Raw genomic sequence first — 19530 nt, forward strand, 5'->3', positions numbered from 1 at the left:
AGCTGCACTGTTGAAAGCCCTCTTCCTTGCGCAGACTATGCTCGAGGTCCGGCCAGCGTGCCTTCTTGCCCCGGTTGGCCTCCTTTGTTGACTTCATCGTGCGGAGGACGCTGTGGGCCTTGCGCCAGTCCGGGATTATTTTTTCGCTGACATCAAATTGCCTCCCTGCTGCTCGGTTTCCGTGTATCTCAGCAAATTCGACTGCGCACAGCTTGAACTTGGCGTCATAGCTTCGCTGACTTCGCTTTCCACATGGCGCCACGTTTAGCGATGCTCTACCGGCTCTATGCTACGACGCATGACGCGTGCAGCAATGGCGGACGGATGTGATGGCAAAGGAAGTGGCTCTGAAATCCAAACTTGCTTTCCATAATTTATAATTTAAAAAATACCCCCACATTGTCACCACTCTTTGATTATTTTTTTTCCGTGCAAAACTACATCAGCTGCGTTATTTCTAGGGTGTTAACTTACCGTTAATCTTATTTTCTTTGAAATGTGGTTTCTGTGCATGGCAGAAGGCGGTGCACGGTGAAGCGTCATTTGATGCCTGCTCGACGCAAACAGCCTGGCCACCCAAGCCGTGGCATCCAACCCGATTTTGAATGTATATAAGTCGCACCGTTGTATAAGACGCACTGGCGAAAAATTCAGAAAAAAACCGCGACTTATACACCGAACAATACGGTAGTACTAGCTGTCAGGGACACAGCACATTTTGTTCCTTTTTAATTACTCATTCGTGCACGTGCCGTGTAATTACGAGTCCTAGTATGATCGCTGACATCTAAAAAATTATTGGCAATCATGTGGAGCTACTGTGTATGGCGTTTCTGCGGCCTTAAGAAACAGATAGACAAAAACATACGCCAGTTTTATTTTTTCGCCACCCCCACATGCTCCTGCTTTACGAAACTCCCGAATTTCGAGGTTTCCAGGTTCGCAGGTCCACATTAGCATTTGCAGAGCCTGTCGAAATATTTGACAGGCCCTGCAAATGCTAATGTGGATTTAGTCATTGTTCGCACTGTGGGGTGGCTCAACACACTGCTTTTATTGAAATAGCAGTGTTCACGTGCACTGTGCACGAGTTAGCTGATGTTGAATGGTTTCTACTTATTTTTGTTTTCTTTTCTAAAAGTAAGCCTTGTATGTTATACTGCTCCAAATTTCGGATTCCGTGCTAAAAAATCAAGTTTTTTTTCGTAACCTCCAAATTTGGATTTTTGTGCTCCAAAAGCAAGATTTTGCTGCTCCAAAAATTGCTCCACATCCTATTTCGGTTGTTGCACCCCTGAGAGAGCAATTGCCGCTGCTTATGTTTTTCAGTGCGTTCGTTTCGTTTGGAGCTCACACAGTTTGAGCAAATGCAATGCCTTTTTTAATGCCTCTTAATTATCATTCCCTTTGCATTCCAGTGAACTTGCCACTCTCTGCCATCAACAAATTCATAGTTAAAGCTTCACCACTTCGAGGTTGCGAGGCCAAGCATGAAGTAGCATGCAACGCCAAGGAAAATTAAGAAAATACAGTAATGATCGCTGGACTTGTTCTGCAAACGTCTGTGAACAAGGACCCACATCAACTTGAAATAGTGGTGAAAGAAAAAGTTATTGCAGCAACCTGCAGCCGCAAAACACAGTAGCAGCAACACATAAAGAGTAAAATGCAAAATTTTAATGCGCAGCATTTGGCGAGTTTCCCAGCAATTTCAGCAGCATGTCGTGCCTAACGCAAACAGCGCGGCATCTTTCCCACATAAGTAAAGCTCCAAGAATGTACATGGGCTTGGAGAGGACGAACTTGAGTTTGAGAGTGGCACAAATAAATTTGGGCTTTTTAGCACGTAGTCTTTGCGTCAGGAGAACACAAGCTTGACTGAATGTTATTGCCAACATCAATGCAGCACACATCAGCCGCAGCATTCGACTCACTCGGTATGTACATCCACCAGCAAACGTGTAGCTTACGAAGGCGAAAGGCCTCATCATACGGGAATATTGACCGTTGGCGTAGGCGTCCCGCGTCGGCGGCGTCAACACGAGTGATGCAAAAAATCTTCATCACGTGATGACGTCATCATGACGTCACAGATTGCCATAATTTGTGACGTCACCATGACGCCACATGATGACGTATTCACAGGGCATGGTTGCTTTGCACAGCCTTTGTGATCGGCCCACCGATCACGGAGGCAGTGCAAAACCGTGTTGGGTGAAGAAGGCTTTCGGAGGGGGCCAGGGAATAATCAATACATCGACTGACAAGAAGCTGGCTTTTGCCTTCCGGTCATCTTAGAGGAATGCATAAGGGACCCTATGAGTCTTTAAATCCAAGGTATCTAAACAATGACTTGGGTATCTGCAGCCGATTTTGTGGACGCTGAGCACTGCGCCGACGATCAAGAGGTCGCACGGGAAGGTTCTGACATGGCATCGCACCTGCTAAAAGGTAGCGCCTTTTCTATCCCGCGGGAGGTAAACCCCATTATAGCCGGCGGGAAGCACACGCGAACGATGGTCGTAGTGCGCGCTTTCTGCTACTTGCCAAACATCGCAGCCCTGACGCGGTAGCGAAAGTCTTCGTCTCGGAAGTGCTTCACACAATTTCTTGTCCCACGGGTAGCGTGCATCCACACGACGGACTGAATCGGTCTTTTCTGCCGCGGACGGCGCGTCACGTGACCCTGTGTCATGCATTTGTGCCATCTGTGGTCGTGTCCGCGAACGTCGCGGACGGAAAATGCCAAGCTCTTTTTTGCATTCGGATTCATGTGGAATAACACAACAGATTTAGCCGAGGGTGTCGTTATAGGTCTGGCAACAAGCGCTGCTTTTTATTTTTATCTGTGCTGTAGACGGAAACATAAAAACCTTCAATACTTTTGCTAGCGATGAATGTGTTTTCGACTTTTAGGCTGCTCGCGCCATCTAGAGAAAAAAAATCACGCCATATCCACGGAATTAATGATAAGTGGGCGAAGCTCGAGAGGGGGGAGATCATCGGTGAAACCGTAACCCTCCCGTGAAAGTTCGCCCATTACGTCATTAAGAAAGACGTGAGACTGTGTGCGTGTATACAAATCAACTTTTATTTTGTTCTTTTATTTTGTTTGTTTGTTCTTTCGTTTCTTCGTTTGTTCTTTCATTTCTTCATTGTTGGATGGATTGCAAGGTCCCTTCAATATGACGGCTTTATGGTCCGTGAAATGAAGTGAGAGCTGTTCTTGCACTGGTTGCGCGCGCTGCCGCCGCCTTCCGTGCCCTCCGTTCCGCAGCCTTGTATTCCATCTGGCGACTCCGAGCTAAAGAGAAAGCGTGCCAAGAGGGAGCCTCATGGCGCATTACTTCTGACACGTCGTCGTCTTCTTCTACTGCATACCAGAACGCGCGCAGTAAAGAAGAAAGAATGCTACACAGGCGAACACGCACGAGAGTCTCACTAGTCAACGTCGTCTTCTTCTTCTACTGCATACCAGAACGCGCGCTTCTCACGAGCTAGAGGTGGCCCCAACTAGGTGGTCACAAACCGGTCACAGAGGAAGGACAGACCCATGGCTTTAGGAGCTTCGCCCCTAAAAAGGAACAAGCGAGCATTTGCACATTAATATGACTTCTGAGATTTGGTAGCACTCGCGCTATCGCAGATCACCGAGCTCATGTTCTGCCAATAGACGCACTTGCTAAGCCTACAGCTCTCAGAAAACGAGTACGGTGCTCTGAAACAGTGCCAAATTGTCATGAATACGTTGCTGGCGAAGCTTGAGGACACAAACCTAAAGCCGCCACAATCGTCCGTTTGGGACTCACAGCCCACGAAATGCGCGACGAAGACCTTAAAGATTCGAAGCGGGCAGCTCTTGCTTCAGACAGTGCCGCCATGTTTTTTTTCTCCAGCGCGTCCGTCTACTCGCTTCGTCCGTTGTCTGGATGTGCTTCGCAGCCGGACAGGCGGCGACACCAGGCTCCGTTGCGTATGCCCGGCACTGCGGCACCGAGCAGTAGAGCAGCATGTTCGTCGCCATCGGAGGGAGCCACTCCTATCACAATGGGTTCAGTTGCGTTCAAAATGCGAGAAAAGCCTCGGCACATGAACAAACCACAGTGCAGGTGGAACTTCCAACTCGTTTTCAAAGCACGCGGCAGTGCTCCACAAACAACCGACGCGGCCGCTGAGACCACGTGATTCTGCCAAGCACGTCGTGTCGATGATGGCGCCGGCGTTTCCAGTGGTGGGCCTCACGCCCAATAATGAAGAAAGGTTTATTTATTTGAGCTTGAAAAATTGGAAAATGCTAATAGGTACTATTCCTTGGCACGCGTGCAGCTTCCACAGTACTGCCAAGAAGAGTTGTGACCGCATATATGCATTGATCACCAGTGAGGGATGTTTTTGAGGGCCTATTTAAGAAAAAAAAAAATGCTGCATGTTTGGACTTCTAGCATCATCTCCCCAGTTCACTACAGTCGCCGATAAATTTTTCATACTCCAAAAATTCGTACTTCATAAATGCACCGTCAAGGTCCCCATAGCGCTAATACATTTTTGCTACTGATTTTTCGGATAAATTTATGCGGAAAAGTTGATTTTTTCTGATTAAATTGCACTTTTCAAGTTACGCTGCTCGATCTTCAAAGCCACCAAGTGAGATTTTCTGCTGGCTTGGCTTCCAGTGGCCTGTTGTGTAGCCTGCAAGGTTGGGAGTGCACACTATGGGCTGGTTTCGGAGGCCACGCCTGCTCTTTCTTGCCTTACAAAACGCTCTAGGCATGCTTTAGGACATTTTCTTTTTCATAGAAGAACAGTCAGCCTTATCAGTCAGCCTTATCGGCGTCATTACTACGCAGGAATAAAGTTGTCACTCACTCAATAGGTGGGTAGGTTCCCCCCTCTTTTTTCTTTTTTGTGCGCATTTGGTCCGGTTGTCACTTTGCACATGGTCATTTGGTGGTGTGTAAGTTGTGCTTTTGAGATGATGTGCACGTCTCTGCCGCTGGGGTTGCTCAGTGGTTACGATGCTCGGCTGCCTGCGTGGCTCACTCGTGGCGGTTGCATTTCGGGGGAGGCTCGCGTACCGTGCAATGGCAGTGAAGTTAGGTAAGCAACCCCAGCCCTCCACTACGACGTCATTAAATCCCGCCAGGGAACCATGACTTAGTGTGCATTTTTTTTGTCCAGGTTCAAATTTTGAGTGCTTGGTGCTTGCTGTGCCGCCCGCAACAGTCGGCGGCAGCGATTGCCAACGCGCCAATGACATCACTGTAGCCAAAATGCAACCGATTGTGCTCGTCTGCAAGTAGCGTGATGCAGGCCATTATTAGAGATTTTTTTAGGTGGCTGTTATCCAAATAAACGTCATTTTCATCTTTTAGCTTTTTCAGACTGTTCAATTTTTCGGACTATTTGCAGTCCCCGCCAGGTCCATTAAACCGGTCCGCGACTGTATAAACTAACTATAGCCCAAGTCAAGGTCCTGCTTCTGTGGTAGGCTTCGAATAAGCATTGGTAAATTGGGGAACAGTTGGGCTTTCACTATCTTTTTGAACAAATGGAAATGTATTATTACTCGGACAATTTGTGTGTGTTCTTTTTTTCCCCCCGCAGAAAGTCTCGCTTGGCGCAAGTGACTGGTCTCACCGTGGACCAGGCACGCAAGAAAAGCAGGAAGCTAGCCCACAATGCTGCCCAAACTCTTCTCTCATCAGCAAGTGAGTGGATGCATTGTTGAATCTCAAGGGCATAGTTGGTGTGCTTTGCTCGAATTGGTGCAGAAGCAAGAGTCTGAGAGAATGTTATATATAGGTAGACTACAGCATGGGGGTACGCTGTGCTTTAAAACTTCTTTTAAAATTCTTGATCGATTTTGATAAAACTTGGCGAGTTTATGCTGTTGTGGGGGAACAGTGTGAGAGATGAGTACGGAAGAAGTCACGCACAAAGTTATGTCCCCTCGACACGTGCAAAAGTGTATAGGGGCCAGATTGGCTGCTGTTTAAATGAGAAGCTTCACAAACACCAATATAATGTCACAAGAGCCATCAGCAGCCGTCCCGAGTTAAGTGAACATGATGTGTTAGCCAATAACAGAAACCGATTGACGTGCAAAATCTAAGCCCATAGCGTTGCTTTGTTGAACGTGTGAGCACTCAATCTGTGTTATTATCGGACAGGAAAATTCCGTACATTTCAGTGGGAATAGTCATGCTAACCGCTTGCATCATGCTTCATGCAGTGGTGTCTACCTGATGTCTTTCTTTGGTTTTGTTTCTTTTTTGTTCCTTCTTATGGTTGATGGGGTGCTGATATGTATGTATTTATATACTTTCTTCATTAAAGGTCAATTGACAGTCAGCGCTACGTGAGGTTTTTGGGTGCCTTTTTGTGTCTCCGTCTTTCGTACTGCTCCCTGACAACGTGTTCAGTCAACTGGCTCACAAGTTCACCATTCATGAGTTTATGCATATTTGTGTTTTGATTTCAAATATGCAATTACAGTGGAACTTCGATTATACGACTTTCAGGGGACCGCGCAAAATCGTCGTATAATCCGGGCGTCGTATAATCGAAAAACCGAGAATATAGGCAGTGACGGTCATTGTTGCCCCACAACAGCGGGCACATAATGCCTAAGAAAGTCCGCGGCACAAACCTACGCTGCTCCGAGGAACGTAGAATAAATTAATTGAAAAAATGACAACCACGCATTTTATCGGAGGTGTGAACGAGCCTTTATTTCTCACCTTTTAAAAAAATCTGTGATTTCCTTCTGAGAGTTTGCCCAGCCACGACGCATCAGCTTTCTTTCGATAGCTGCAACATCTGGAAGCAAGTCGCCGATCTCGTCGCGTGCGCAAGCAAACCGCCGAATGTGGTCGACGTAGCACAACACGTCCGCGTAAGTCGGAACGGACGCGCTAGCCTCTGCAGCGTCATCCAGCGACACTTCACTGCACACTGCAACGTCGTCGTCGGCACCAACATAGTCCGCGAAAGATCCAGGCAGCTCCAGGCTGCCGAACTCTGGTTCGTCGTCAACAGGCACTGCAGCTTCACTTGTTGAACAAGCACCACTTCTATTAAAGCCGCAGTGCCTGAAGGAGTTGGCGATGGTTTCTGGCGTGACTGCGTCCCATGCACTAGCAATGTAGTGCATTGCATCAAGCACAGAAAGCTTCTTATCCAACTGCTTGCGTTCCATGCCCACCAGCCGACGCTGCACCAGAAACTTCCGATATTTCTGTTTCATTCACTTGATGACGCCAGCGTCAAGTGGCTGCAGCTGGCTAGTGCAATTGGGGGGCAGAAATACAACTTTCACGTTTCTCGAATGCGACATACCTGATGGATGGCATGGCGCATTGTCAAGCAGAAGAAGAATCTTTCTGTTCTTAGCCCCCATTTTGGAGTCCAGCTGCTGCAGATATGTAGAAAACATAGCAGCTGTCATCCAGGCTTTCCGGTTGAACGTGTACTGGCACGGCAGCCTTTTCAAATTCTTGAAGCATCGCGGATTATCAAACTTGCCGATCACGAGGGCAGGAAGCTTTTCAGAGCAGTCTTCATTAGCGCAAAGCAATACGGTAAGACGCTCTTTGCTTCGCTTACCCCCGTGACAGCTCTCTCCTTTGAATGCCAATGTCTGTTCTGGCTGCATATTATAAAATAATCCAGTTTCGTCCGCATTGAACACGTCGGACGGCTTGTATTCCCGTATCAATTCCGGCAGCAATGCAGTCCACTTTTCTACAGTGTCGGAGCTGACTGACGCGTTCTCTCCACAGCAACGGCTGTACACAACTCCACTGCGTTTTTTAAAGCGATCCAACCAGCCATTGGAGGCTTTAAAGTCGTCAATGCCGCAGCGCAATGCAGCTGTCTCAGCCTTCTCCTTCAAAATTGCACCATCCACGGCAATTCCTGAACTGCGGGCCTGACGCAACCACTCAACGAGGGCCTTCTCCATGGCAGCATATTTGCCATCTTTCGCGGCCTTCCTGTTCAGGCCGAACTTTGCCGCATTTAGTAGGATGCTGTCCTTCTTCGCAAGGATCGTTTTCAGCGACGACTCGGGGATGTTCAGGTCGCGGGCAATGCTGGCCTTTGTTGCTCCGTTCCGCTTCTCTGCCTCCTCGATTATGCGAAGCTTTTCTCCGAGCGTCAGCGGTTTTCGGTTCCGCGACATTGCGAGACGCAGCACTCGCAACCAAGAATTCGAAAGCTTCCTCGCACACCAATGTCCGAACACAAAAAATTTTGCACGTGGACACAGCAGCTGCGGCGCAGCACAACCAACCGATGAGGCAAACACGTGAAGGAATGGCTGAATGGCAGCACGGCAGCAGGCCTATTCGATTTGCAAGCTTCAACCAATCGCGAGCGGCTAAAACGCCCCAGCCCTCTGGTAGCTAGACAGCAGTGAGTTCCGGTTCCCGCGGCTGTCGCAAACATTGGCTCAACAATCGCCGTTCAACACGTCCGGTATAACGGCACGAAATCTAGTGAAAGTTACCGCATACTAGAAAGCGAGCTCGAAATTATCTGCCATGTTATCTGCTCACAACGGTCACTACAGAACCACCCAAAGAAGAGAGAGGAAAAAAAAAAAGGCGACAACGGAAGTGCGCAGTGCAATGCGACAAAACGAATGCGCTCCGGCTGGCTCCGGCCAACGTTGGCTCTGGCTAGCTATGGCCGACCGCGTGTCGAAAAATTGAAGAGGCCCTGTGGTGGCAGCGCGGATACGAACTCGGTTCCTCGGTTTCCCAACTTTTTTCGCCCGGCCGCAGTGTGTTTGTGTGCCAGCCCGCGTCATCGTAGGTCTTTTTTTTTCTCAGACAGTCCAGCGAGGCGTCGTACGAGGCGGGGCCGGCGTAAAATTGCGTTGTACAATTGAGGTTTTTAATACATTATTTCTATGGGGGTTTTGCCGGGACCAAGCCAATTCGTCGTAACACGCGGGTCGTCGCAGGACCGGGGGACGTATAATCGGAGTTCCACTGTATTTTCTTCAAGTACTACACAGTAGACTGTGATCATACAGATAGATTTAAAATTTTTGGTTGGCCTGGTATGTTTTCAATGTAATGTAAAGCTGTTTAATTCAAGCTGCTCCATTGCATTAATTCAGTTGTCCATGCCGGAAAATGTATGCACTTACAATTCCGTGCCAATTGAAAAAAGGAACGGAAAAAAAAAAAAAAGAAAAAAGCCCGAGATCTTGTGTTGAACGTCATTTTTGCCGCAGTACACTTATGTCCTGCAGGAAAAGCATGGCGAGATTGGGAAGCGGCTACTAGGTGTCACGGGATGCAGAACTGTTCGTCCCTTAATTATACACGCGATGTGCCGCACACATCACTGATGTGTAAGAACATTACTGGCAGTCTTCAGCGCTGTCTGTGCGTCCGCCCTGAGAAACAATAAAAACTCACGCCAGTTTTTTTTTTTTGGCGCATACCCCCTCCCCCACACACACGTCACCGAACAAACACCCTAATTTCGGGGTCCCCATGTTGGCACTTATTTTCCAGTGGTTTATGTTGGGGGTGCAGCTCATATGTCGAGAGCAAATGCAACATGGTACGTACTTGTAAATGCTTCGTTAAAATGCAAGTTGATATGTTGCCCCAGATGATATTATCAAACCTTGTGATAATTCATACAGACTCCTGGCATACCCTCGAGTTTGAATTATTGAGAGCCTAGTAGTTCTTAAAATGTCAAGCATTTCATGTGCTTTTTGGGAGCATTGCCTTTGCTTAACTGAGGGAGTTAAAAAGGAACTAAGCTTATCACAAAAATCTGCAATGAGACCTGCATGCAGTACAACAAGAATGGATGCTCTAAACACACTTCAACCTAAGTTATAGCATGTTGAACTTCTGTTACCAAAACCCCAGCTCGACATTGACCCTCATGAATGTTCAACATGCCATAACTTTATTTCAAATGGATTTACAATGTCGATTCTTCTTGTATTGCTTACACTTCTCATTGCTGATTATGGTGATACGCTGATGTACTCCCTCATTTTAGGTAAAATCTTGCATTACTTTTGTCATCCTTGGGGGTGACTTGTTTTTGAAATGGTGCAACGATTTCAACCTGTCCCAGTTACTAACGCAGGCAACACGAATTATGTCTACCTCATCTAACATCTTGGACCTGATCTTTTCCATCCCGCATCGTACCTGCCGGGGCCAAGCGACCACTTACTGCTTCATGTTTCTTTCACCTGCACTGTGCCTCACAATAGTAAACACAAAAAAGAAACACGCTGATTTCGATGCTATTAATCATGACCTCTCTACTTTTTAAGATGATTACTTGCAGAACTTTCATGATCGCTCCATGAATAGTAACTGGATTTTATTCAAGGAAAAGGTTTTATCACTCATCGAAAAATACGTCCCACGCATAGTCATCACATCTAACCGGCAATCGCCATGGTTCAGTCAAATGCTAAAAAGACTATGCAATAATGAGAGAAACGCATTTTCCTCTCTGCAAAACTAAACGGCGCTCAAGAACGCTCAAGTGCTTATCAGACCGTGGCTACTGAATACAAACAAGCTTTCAAGCACGCCAAGTATTTATTTTTCAGTAATCCATTACCATCTCTTTTAATTACTCACCCTGAGCAGTTTTGGAACGTAGTCAATAAAAGAGACAATTCAGCTATCACCTTAAAAGACTCAAGTGATCACCTAATCAAACTTGACGAATCCGGAAATGTTTTTTCAAAAAATGTGTTCAGTAACTCCCACCTATGTCAGTACTGGCTTTTTAACAATGGACCCTATTTTCTTTGACATTGCTGGCATAGAAAAATAATACAAAACCTAAGTTTCCTCGTCATGTAATGTTGACGATATAAATTCCAGGTTTCTAATTAGGACTAATCTGTACAGCGCCATAATACTCTCATATCTATGCCAACAATCACTTCAGACAGGTTGCATTCTGGAAGACTGGAAAGTAGGGAAGGTCAGGGGCGTAGCCAAGGGGAGGGGGGGGGTTGAGGGGGTTCAACCCCATCACCCCCCCCCTCCCCAAAAGAAATTTCTGGCTACGCCCCTGGGGAAGGAGATTCCCTTGCACAAGTCTGGGGACAGGCATTCGCCATGTAATTATCGACCCATTTCACTGACATGCATTTCATGTAAAATGGTGCAACATGTTATTTACTCTCACCTTGCATCATTTCTACAGTCAAATGCCTTTTTTACAGATCATCAGCATGGATTTCGCAAGTAATTTTCATGCGAAACACAGCTTCTGTCGTTTACCCACGATCTAAGTTATATGCTTGATAGGGGTTCCATTGTTGACTGCATATTCCTAGACTCTTCAAAAGCCTTTGGCAAGGTTTTTCATCAACTGCTTCTTTTGAAACTTAGTAAACATAACCTCAATCTTAAAGGACTCCTGACACCAAAATTGAAGCCTCGAGATGTTTGTGTTGTTTGACTTTCCTGTATAGGGGGCACTTCTGACCGATTACTAGTAGCGAACGTTGCCTTTAAGATATCTTAATTTGGTTTTATAGTGAGCGTTAGTGCTCATTTGAGTTGGCTGCACCTTGCGACATCCTGGTATGACGTAGATCGAGGCCCCGCGTGACGTTCCACGAGTAAAGCAAGTATTGTGGACGTCACAGAAGGTTTGCGGGGCACACACACGACGAGGGCTATTGTTCCGCACCCCTCTCGCTCTGTTGTCGGGCTGCTCTGGAGGTAGTTTTCGAGAGGGGACACGCGCTTAACAGGTTTAACCCATATCGAGGCACCCACATACTTCCAATCTCTACCGTGTGCGGGGCTCCGATTTGAAAACCGCGCTTTCAACGTCACCACAGCTTGACTGCATGTGGTCTTTGACGCTCCCCCGCATGGGGTGCTAGTTTCGTCTGATTTTTAGGTGGTCGTTTTGAAGTGACGCTAAAATGCTCACAATTAACTACGCTAGAATTAGTTATACGATACGCTAGAGTATTTACGATTTAACTTAGTTACCAGACACAAAGCTACAAATTACAGTAAAAAAGTCACCAACAAAAATTTTGCTGTCAGGGGTCCTTTAATGTTCTTCCGTGGCTGCACTCCACTCTTTTCTCACGGATCGTTCGCAGTTTGTCTCAGTTAATGACACTTCCTCGTTCACTTCTGTTGAATTGGGTGTGTCTCAAGGCTTTGCTCTGGGATCCTTGCTCTTTCTCATCTATATAAGCAACTTACCCGATAGTTTATGTTCATCAATTAACCTGTTTGCTGACGACTGCATGGTATACCATGTAATTAACGTTGACTCCGAGTAGTAGGTCATCCTCAGTCTGATATCAACCATGTTCTTGGCCATACCTCTGCTGCAACCATATCTCTGCTGTCACAACATAGGAAAATATTTCGCCTCTGCCTGTTCCATAAGATATATCATGGCAATCCCATAAAACCCCTCTTCTTGAGAACGTATCTGCCCGCACCGGCAATCATCATGAGGTTGGTATTCCCTCATGCCACACCAACCATTTTTACAATTCATTCATTCATCCCCTGTACGTCGGCAAGCTGGAATCACCTTCCCCGATCTGTCGTCGAGATAACTGATAATTCTAAGTGTAAGGCTGCCTTAAAGGCCAACTCCGGCGATTTTGTGGCCATGTCAAAGTAATGGTGCTTTTATGTTCCTGAGACGCTCCTGTTACGGGCCCGATAGCAGGAATACTCGGCAAATTGGAGAATAATTTTAAATAAGCAAAAAAGCGCAACACCGAAACCGAAACCCAGCCAAGTGTACTGTCTACGTATGACGTAGACGTTGTTACGAACGAACCGGAAGTCTTGCAAGGCAGGCCGGTCACGCCGGCGCGGACTATGAAAACTGTGGCAGTCGGGATGACCAGCGAAGCGCCGGCCAAACCAACGCTGTCTGTCGCCTTGTGCACAGCAGACGCTCGCTGTAGCGGCCGAAGCGCCGAAGTTAGCGGTGCCCTCGGCTGCGTCACTTCCGCCGCCTTCCCAATACTGACGTCACAGGCGCAATGTTGCCAATAATTGTGGGAAGCCAGGAGGACGTTTGACAATCTTTAAAATTCATTTGCAAACAATCTGCGCATGTCTCAAGCCTGTAATTTGGCATAAATGACGGAAACGTGCAAAGGAACGTACCCAACGAATTTCATTGAGATCCATCGACCTCGAAAAATCGCCGGAGTTGGCCTTTAACTAACCTGTTCTTGTCATAAAGTTGTTAATTTGTAGCATTATAATCTTTTTCATTTGTGCGTAGCACTTTTGTTTTCCGTTTTTGAATGTGCCAATATTTTAACCTGTTGCAACGATGCATTCTTTGGTTCATAGGCACATGTTAGCGTTTTGAGTGTTATTTCGTTTGCATTGTTTCTTTGTCGTAAAAGATCTTTTTTATGCTTTGTATTTTTTGTTTTTGTTCTTGTAGTGTGTGCTGGCTATTGTCAATTTCCTTTATTATATTTATGCAACTCCCTTTTTTTCTCTTTGAAAGTATGTTGTATGTTATGAATGTAACCAGCTCCCCTCTGTAATGTCCACGGCCCTGAGGGTAATGAAATAAATAAAAATAAAGTATACATAAACTCAAGCTTTGTAAAAATATATCGATTCTTTTTCCATGGTAAAAAGCGGATATTGCCACCTGGTCATGATGCATAAATGTAGTGCAATGAAGGCCATACATGGTATTCACATCAGTGATCTGCATTTACAGTGTCACATACTATTTGAATTGAAAATATTGTGATTTTACTAAGATAGAGGTACTGTCAGAAAGGCAAGTGATACATATTAGAAGTGTTGTGCCCACATGTGAAGCAACAGTTTTATGACAGTGATTATGGGATGTTGACCCAGAGCAGGCCCCCAGAGCATTGGGATGTTAGTGCATTGGATTCAGAGCCACATGTGATATTCATCATTAAACATGTACTTGTTGCATGCTTATATACTAGGCAAAAAGCAGACTAGGTTTATTTATTTATATCACTGTGCCTATGTTTTGATTAAAGCATATATGCTGTCTTTGGGCAACTTGACTTTATGGTCATTGAAGTCATTAGCATAAATATCCATCTAGTGGGAGCCTCTTATGCAAAAGCAATGTCATAACAATAACTTTATTTATTTTATTTATAAGATACTGCGGTCACTGAAGACCAGGCAGGTGGGGAACATTACAATAAACAAATATGCAAACATCGACAAAAATTCAAAGGAATAACCAACTTTGCAAGAATACAAAATGGATGATGCAACAAATATAACAAAAATATAACAAACCATATATAAGAATAAACAATGGCGGAAATGGAGTGATGTCTTAAAGCACAAAGAAAAACAATATACACATACGTACAGACATTTATGCACATGGAAACACCTCAAGTATTGCATACTGAGCACTAACAATCCGAAGAAGTGATATTGCATGAATAATAAGGCGCACTAGAAGTACAGAGAAGGTGCGCTTATGTCACGGTTGGGATGCTCCGAGCAATGCTTTCTCAGTCATCAGACGAAACATCAGGTGCTAAGCTATTCCACTGAATAATTGTTCGGGGAAAGAAGGAATTTTTAAAGATGTTAGTCCAAGTGGTGTATGGGAGCAGGTTATGCATATGACGATGCCTAGATGCGCGAGGAGAGAATGGTTGTATGTATTTATGGGCAGGAATATTCAGCTTGCCATTATAAATGGAATGCAAAAATTTCAGGAATGCGATTCTGCGGCGATCTTCAAGCACAGGGATATCGTTGTCTTTCATTAACTTTGTCGGAGAATCAGTTGATTTAAACTTAGAAAAAATAAAATGTACAGCGCGTCTTTGAACCATTTCAAGTTTTTGAATATCTTTTTTGTAGAAAGGGTTTCAAACCACTGATGCACATTCAAGTTTAGGTAAAATATACGCTTTGTACGCGAGCATTTTTAATTTCGGAGGGGCTTTTTTTAGTTTGTGCCTCAGAAAACCAAGCTTACGAGAAGCTGATGCGCAGACATTTGTTATATGTGCGGACCAAGAAAGTGTGTTTGGAATGGTTACTCCTAGGTATTTATATTCATTTACTTCACGTACTGGCGTTCCTTGGACGTGGTAGGTAAACGTGAATGGCTGTTTTTTTTTTCTTGTCACACGTAGGAGTACCGTTTTATCAGAGTTTAATGTCATTGACGACCGAGTACACCATTCACTAACTTGTGTTAATGCAAGACTTAGATCAACCTGATCTTGTTGGCATAATAACGATAATATAAAATAAATCTGTGGTCAAAAACAAAATGCAGCATACAGTAATGCCTCGTTAACTCGAACTCTCATATCTAAAAAAATCTGCTAAGTCGAAATTTGCTGTGGTACTGAACGATTTCCCATAGGTGCAATGTATGTATTACCCTTTATCTCAAGTATTTTCGTGCCCAGTTTCGATTATCTCAAAATTTTGACTGAGAGTGGAACAATACTTCTCCGTGCAAACCGTTTCACAAGGTTCGTGCGAGGCTGCTGCACTTATGGCATAGCGGACACTGTTCCCAAATGTGAAGTCGGAACCTAGCGGCATAAGAACTTTGTCAAGCAACCCTGTGTCATGTCATGTGACACTGTACTAGACGTGCACAGAGGCTGGCCTTGCAAAATAGCACGGTTCGTAAACTTCATTTTGTTTACTGTCAGAGATGCGATTTCAGTATTGCTTTATTTATGCAAGGCACGTCGCGTGGATTCTTTTGTCGGCCGTACAATGTGGTGAGGATAACGCCACCAAAGCAAAGCCAGCCACTGATGCTGCACAGAAAGGTAGCCTGATCAAAGAAGCGGATTCGAGGCTCGAAGTTTTCGGATATCAAAACAGTGCTGATTGTGTGACTGCATCGTGTGAGTGGAGCCAGCCTTCCAGTCACAACAGAGAAGGCCAATTCTTTGGACTTAGCAGTGGGCTACACCGATCTCACCTGCAACATCGGCTGGTTTGACCATTTTCTTAATCGAAACAATGTGGCGTCAACCACGGTGATCGCGGCAGCGTTGACGCAGCTACTCAAGGGGTGACGACATCAGCCGAAACAAAAAACATGCTTTGCTTGATGCGAAATAAGGTTGAGTGCAGCGGCGGGGACGATCACCACATGCAATGTGTTAAGCAACTCGAAAAAGCTTTGCTAGATGCAAATGTTACTGAGAGGCAGACCAACCTTAGTCTGTCTTTCTGCGCTAAATAAGAAAGGCAGAGCCAAAAAACGCAGCTGGTTGATAGCTCTGGTAGGTCAATTTCCTAATTTCACAACCACTAAGCCCTGATGACCTAATTTGATTCCGTGCTAATTAATCCATAAATACTTTCACCACCGGCTCGATTTTTTGTTTTTGGTCTTCCGAGGTCCTAACTATTAGGAAAACACGCACAAAAAATGTCTCCGGCCAAAATAAAAAATCCAGGGCTGAAAGGGTTAAAGGGGCCCTGCAACACTTTTCGAGCATGCTCAAAAAGCGCTGCCGATCGGTAGTCGAGGCTCCCGAGAACACGCGAGCCAAATATTATAGCGATGCGCACGGCCTGGAATTTACAATAAATTCTCAGTCAGCTGAAAATCGCTCCCTCTTCTCTCGACAAATGATGTATTAGTCCGCAAAATATGACGCGATTGTCGGCAGTTCCACCATTGGCTGATGTTATAATCACGATAACACCCTCATTATTACTTTCGTTGTTAATTTTGAGTTCAATAAGTAGATAATATGTATGTGTATATTCTGTTATCGCGTTAAAAACACCGAACAAACATTAATATTAGCACTTCCGGTCTCACCGACAGCTCGTCTGCTCGTAGTTGCGTGGTTCCGTTTTCTTCGCCATGCGCAGTGCCGAAAACGTGAATATTCCTATGCTTTTGACCATCACCGGTTGCCGTTGGAGAGTGGCAGCCGTTCGAGTGTTGCCTCGTCAGCTGGGAACTGCATCGTCGGCACGTTCTCACGACCGACCGAGGCAGGGGCGCAGCATGTCTCCGATAACAATGCTGGCGTCCGGTAATGGCGGCGCTTCGGGGTCGTCTGCCAGTGCCGTCTTACGAGGCGGTGTATCGGAGTATGGGCCGAAACCGATCTCAGCTGTCATTCGTTCCAAACGAGCGCGCAGGTTTGCTTCCATGGTTGGCAGAGCGATGAAAGCACTACGGCGTTCGAGGTGCACACCCAACATGACCAAACCGACACGCAGTTTTCAAGCACGCGCGATACACAGTGCGATCTGCTCCGCTCGACGAGAACGACGCAAGCCAACTGGAAGTGGCGGCACAGACCACGTGGTTGCGCCCAGACGTCAGAGAGAAAAAAATGAAGAAAAAAATTCCGCCGGCGCTCTTGGGCGGAGCCTCGCTCCTCTGCGCTCCCTCCCTCGACTCGCTGCCTAGCTTTCCGCGCGCTCGCGGCGTTGAGTTGAGGGAGAAAGCTGCGGAACGTGATCTCTATAATTTGGTAACACCACTTAGACTTGACGGAATCGAAAAATTTTTGCGGCATATGACTCGTGAAGAGTCATACACCAACGTCAATAATGAGACTATTCCAATATAACTAAGAAAGGTGTTGCAGGGCCCCTTTAAAACCTTCACAAAGAGCCAGTTGGGCGCTCCTGTTAGGAAACTGGTCAGTAGTGGTAATGTTTTTAGATATAACTGGATGGACTTCTCAATGGAATTTGAGCAACTTTGCTAAACTCGCAAATCTGCTTATCTCGAAATTTTTTCTGGTTCTTACTACTTCGAGTTAATGAGGTATTACTGTATGTGTGGTCTCTGGGTGACTTACCTGTCTTCATGGTCATTGAAGTTATTAGCATAAATGTCCATCAAGTGAGAGCCATTTATGCAAAAGCAACGACATAACAATAATAATGATAACTTAAAATAAATCTGTGGCCAAAAGTAAAATGCAGCATATATGCGGTCTCTGGGTAACTTGCCCGTCTTCATGGTCATTGAAGTTATTTGCATAAACGTCCATCAAGTGATAGTCTCTTATGCAAAAGCAATGACATAAAAATGATTATGATAATTTGAATTAAGTCACTGACCAAAAATAAGATACGCATGCTTGGCAGTACGTTGACTGTTTATTCCATGTTTGCCTTGTCCCACAGTTCCCACTGATTGATAATGTGTGTTTGCAGAGATGAGGCGACATCATAGTGACAAGAAGCGACCGTATCGACGGCACTTGGATGGCGAGGTGACTGCAGGCGAGTCTGGTTACGATGGCTCCTTCAGGCGAGCGGACGGCTCTTTCAGTTTTGGTGAGTATTGCATTGTGCTCTGCATGTGCCTGAATACAGTTATGGTTGACATGCTTGAACACCAATGGCAAGACTGCATTTCATAAATGCATACAATGACTCAACAGTGCAGATCATTCGAGGGCCTCATTTTTCTTAACCATATCAATCTGACAGATGATCAAAGCAAGGAAAGCATTTCTGGTTCTAATTGATGATAAAAAAAAAAAGTGGATGAAGAACAACTTTCTGCCAGTGGAATATAAGCCCACAGCCTTCTTTATTATCTTTATCTACACTCGAACCTCATCAAAGTCACATATGCCACAAAAATAGCTTCGTTATATCCGAAAATTCGTTATAAACGTTTATTCATAACACTGTATTTCTGACAAAACTATTCCTCATTTACTTCGTTATAACTGATAACTCGTTATATCCATGTTCGTTATATCGAGGTTTGAGTGTATTAGGTTAGGTCAGGCCTCAATGCGTTGCTCAGGCCTCTATCAGCATAATTCAAAAAGAGATGGACTATCTGGGCATACGATGATAGTTACTACAGTTTCTGTTTGTTTGGTTTTTGTAATAAGTTTTTTTCCTTTTCGCCTCCTCATGTTCACGTGGTACGCAGCGATGTTATTTAAGCATGGGTTATGCGCCATAAATGTTGTAGTTGGCAGTCAGCGCTTGTCCTGTGTAGTTTTTCTTCTTTTGTCTCTCGTTTTTCGCGCTGTAAATTAACTATGAACTTCTTCAGCATGGTCGAAAACTCTGGCGGTCGGTAGTCCAGGCTCTGGAGAACATGCCAGAGAAACAACGCAGCTCAGCACGAGGCCTTGAATTCACAATTCATTCTCAGAGTCGGGTAGAAATCGTTTCCCCTTCTTTCTACAAATGCCATGTACCCAAAGTTACGGCCGTTATCTGATTTGAACGTCGTTAGCTGCATACAGTCAACTGCCGATTTTTCGGATGCCCGATTTTCCGGACATGCTCGAAAATTCGGACGCTTTCGCGGCACCGTCACCAGCCCCATAGGCTTCAATGTATTAGAACGTCCGAAATTTCGGACGCTGAAGCTATTCCGCGTCCGATTTTTCCGACTTTCTGCCCAAATTGCAGGTCCGAAAGACATTATTTGAAGCCCCCACCTCTGCCGCGTCTATTATCTTGTAGGTTCAAACCAGCGCTTTCGCGAGTCGACCTGTTTGAGACAGTAGCAGAG

The 19530-nt window shown here is 45.4% G+C and overlaps 1 protein-coding gene across 1 annotated transcript in view; it reads left to right on the plus strand.

The window, feature by feature from the left end:
• Positions 1-19530, plus strand: part of LOC119393148 (KAT8 regulatory NSL complex subunit 1) — a 118048-nt gene that overhangs the window by 51581 nt on the left and 46937 nt on the right. The window contains exons 4-5 of the mRNA XM_037659967.2: positions 5605-5708; positions 18201-18323. Of these exons, the coding sequence (XP_037515895.1) occupies positions 5605-5708; positions 18201-18323 (227 nt within the window). The remainder of the gene's footprint in view (positions 1-5604; positions 5709-18200; positions 18324-19530) is intronic.

The sequence above is a fragment of the Rhipicephalus sanguineus genome, chromosome 5 (assembly GCF_013339695.2).
Source record: "Rhipicephalus sanguineus isolate Rsan-2018 chromosome 5, BIME_Rsan_1.4, whole genome shotgun sequence".
Lineage (NCBI taxonomy): Eukaryota > Metazoa > Arthropoda > Arachnida > Ixodida > Ixodidae > Rhipicephalus > Rhipicephalus sanguineus.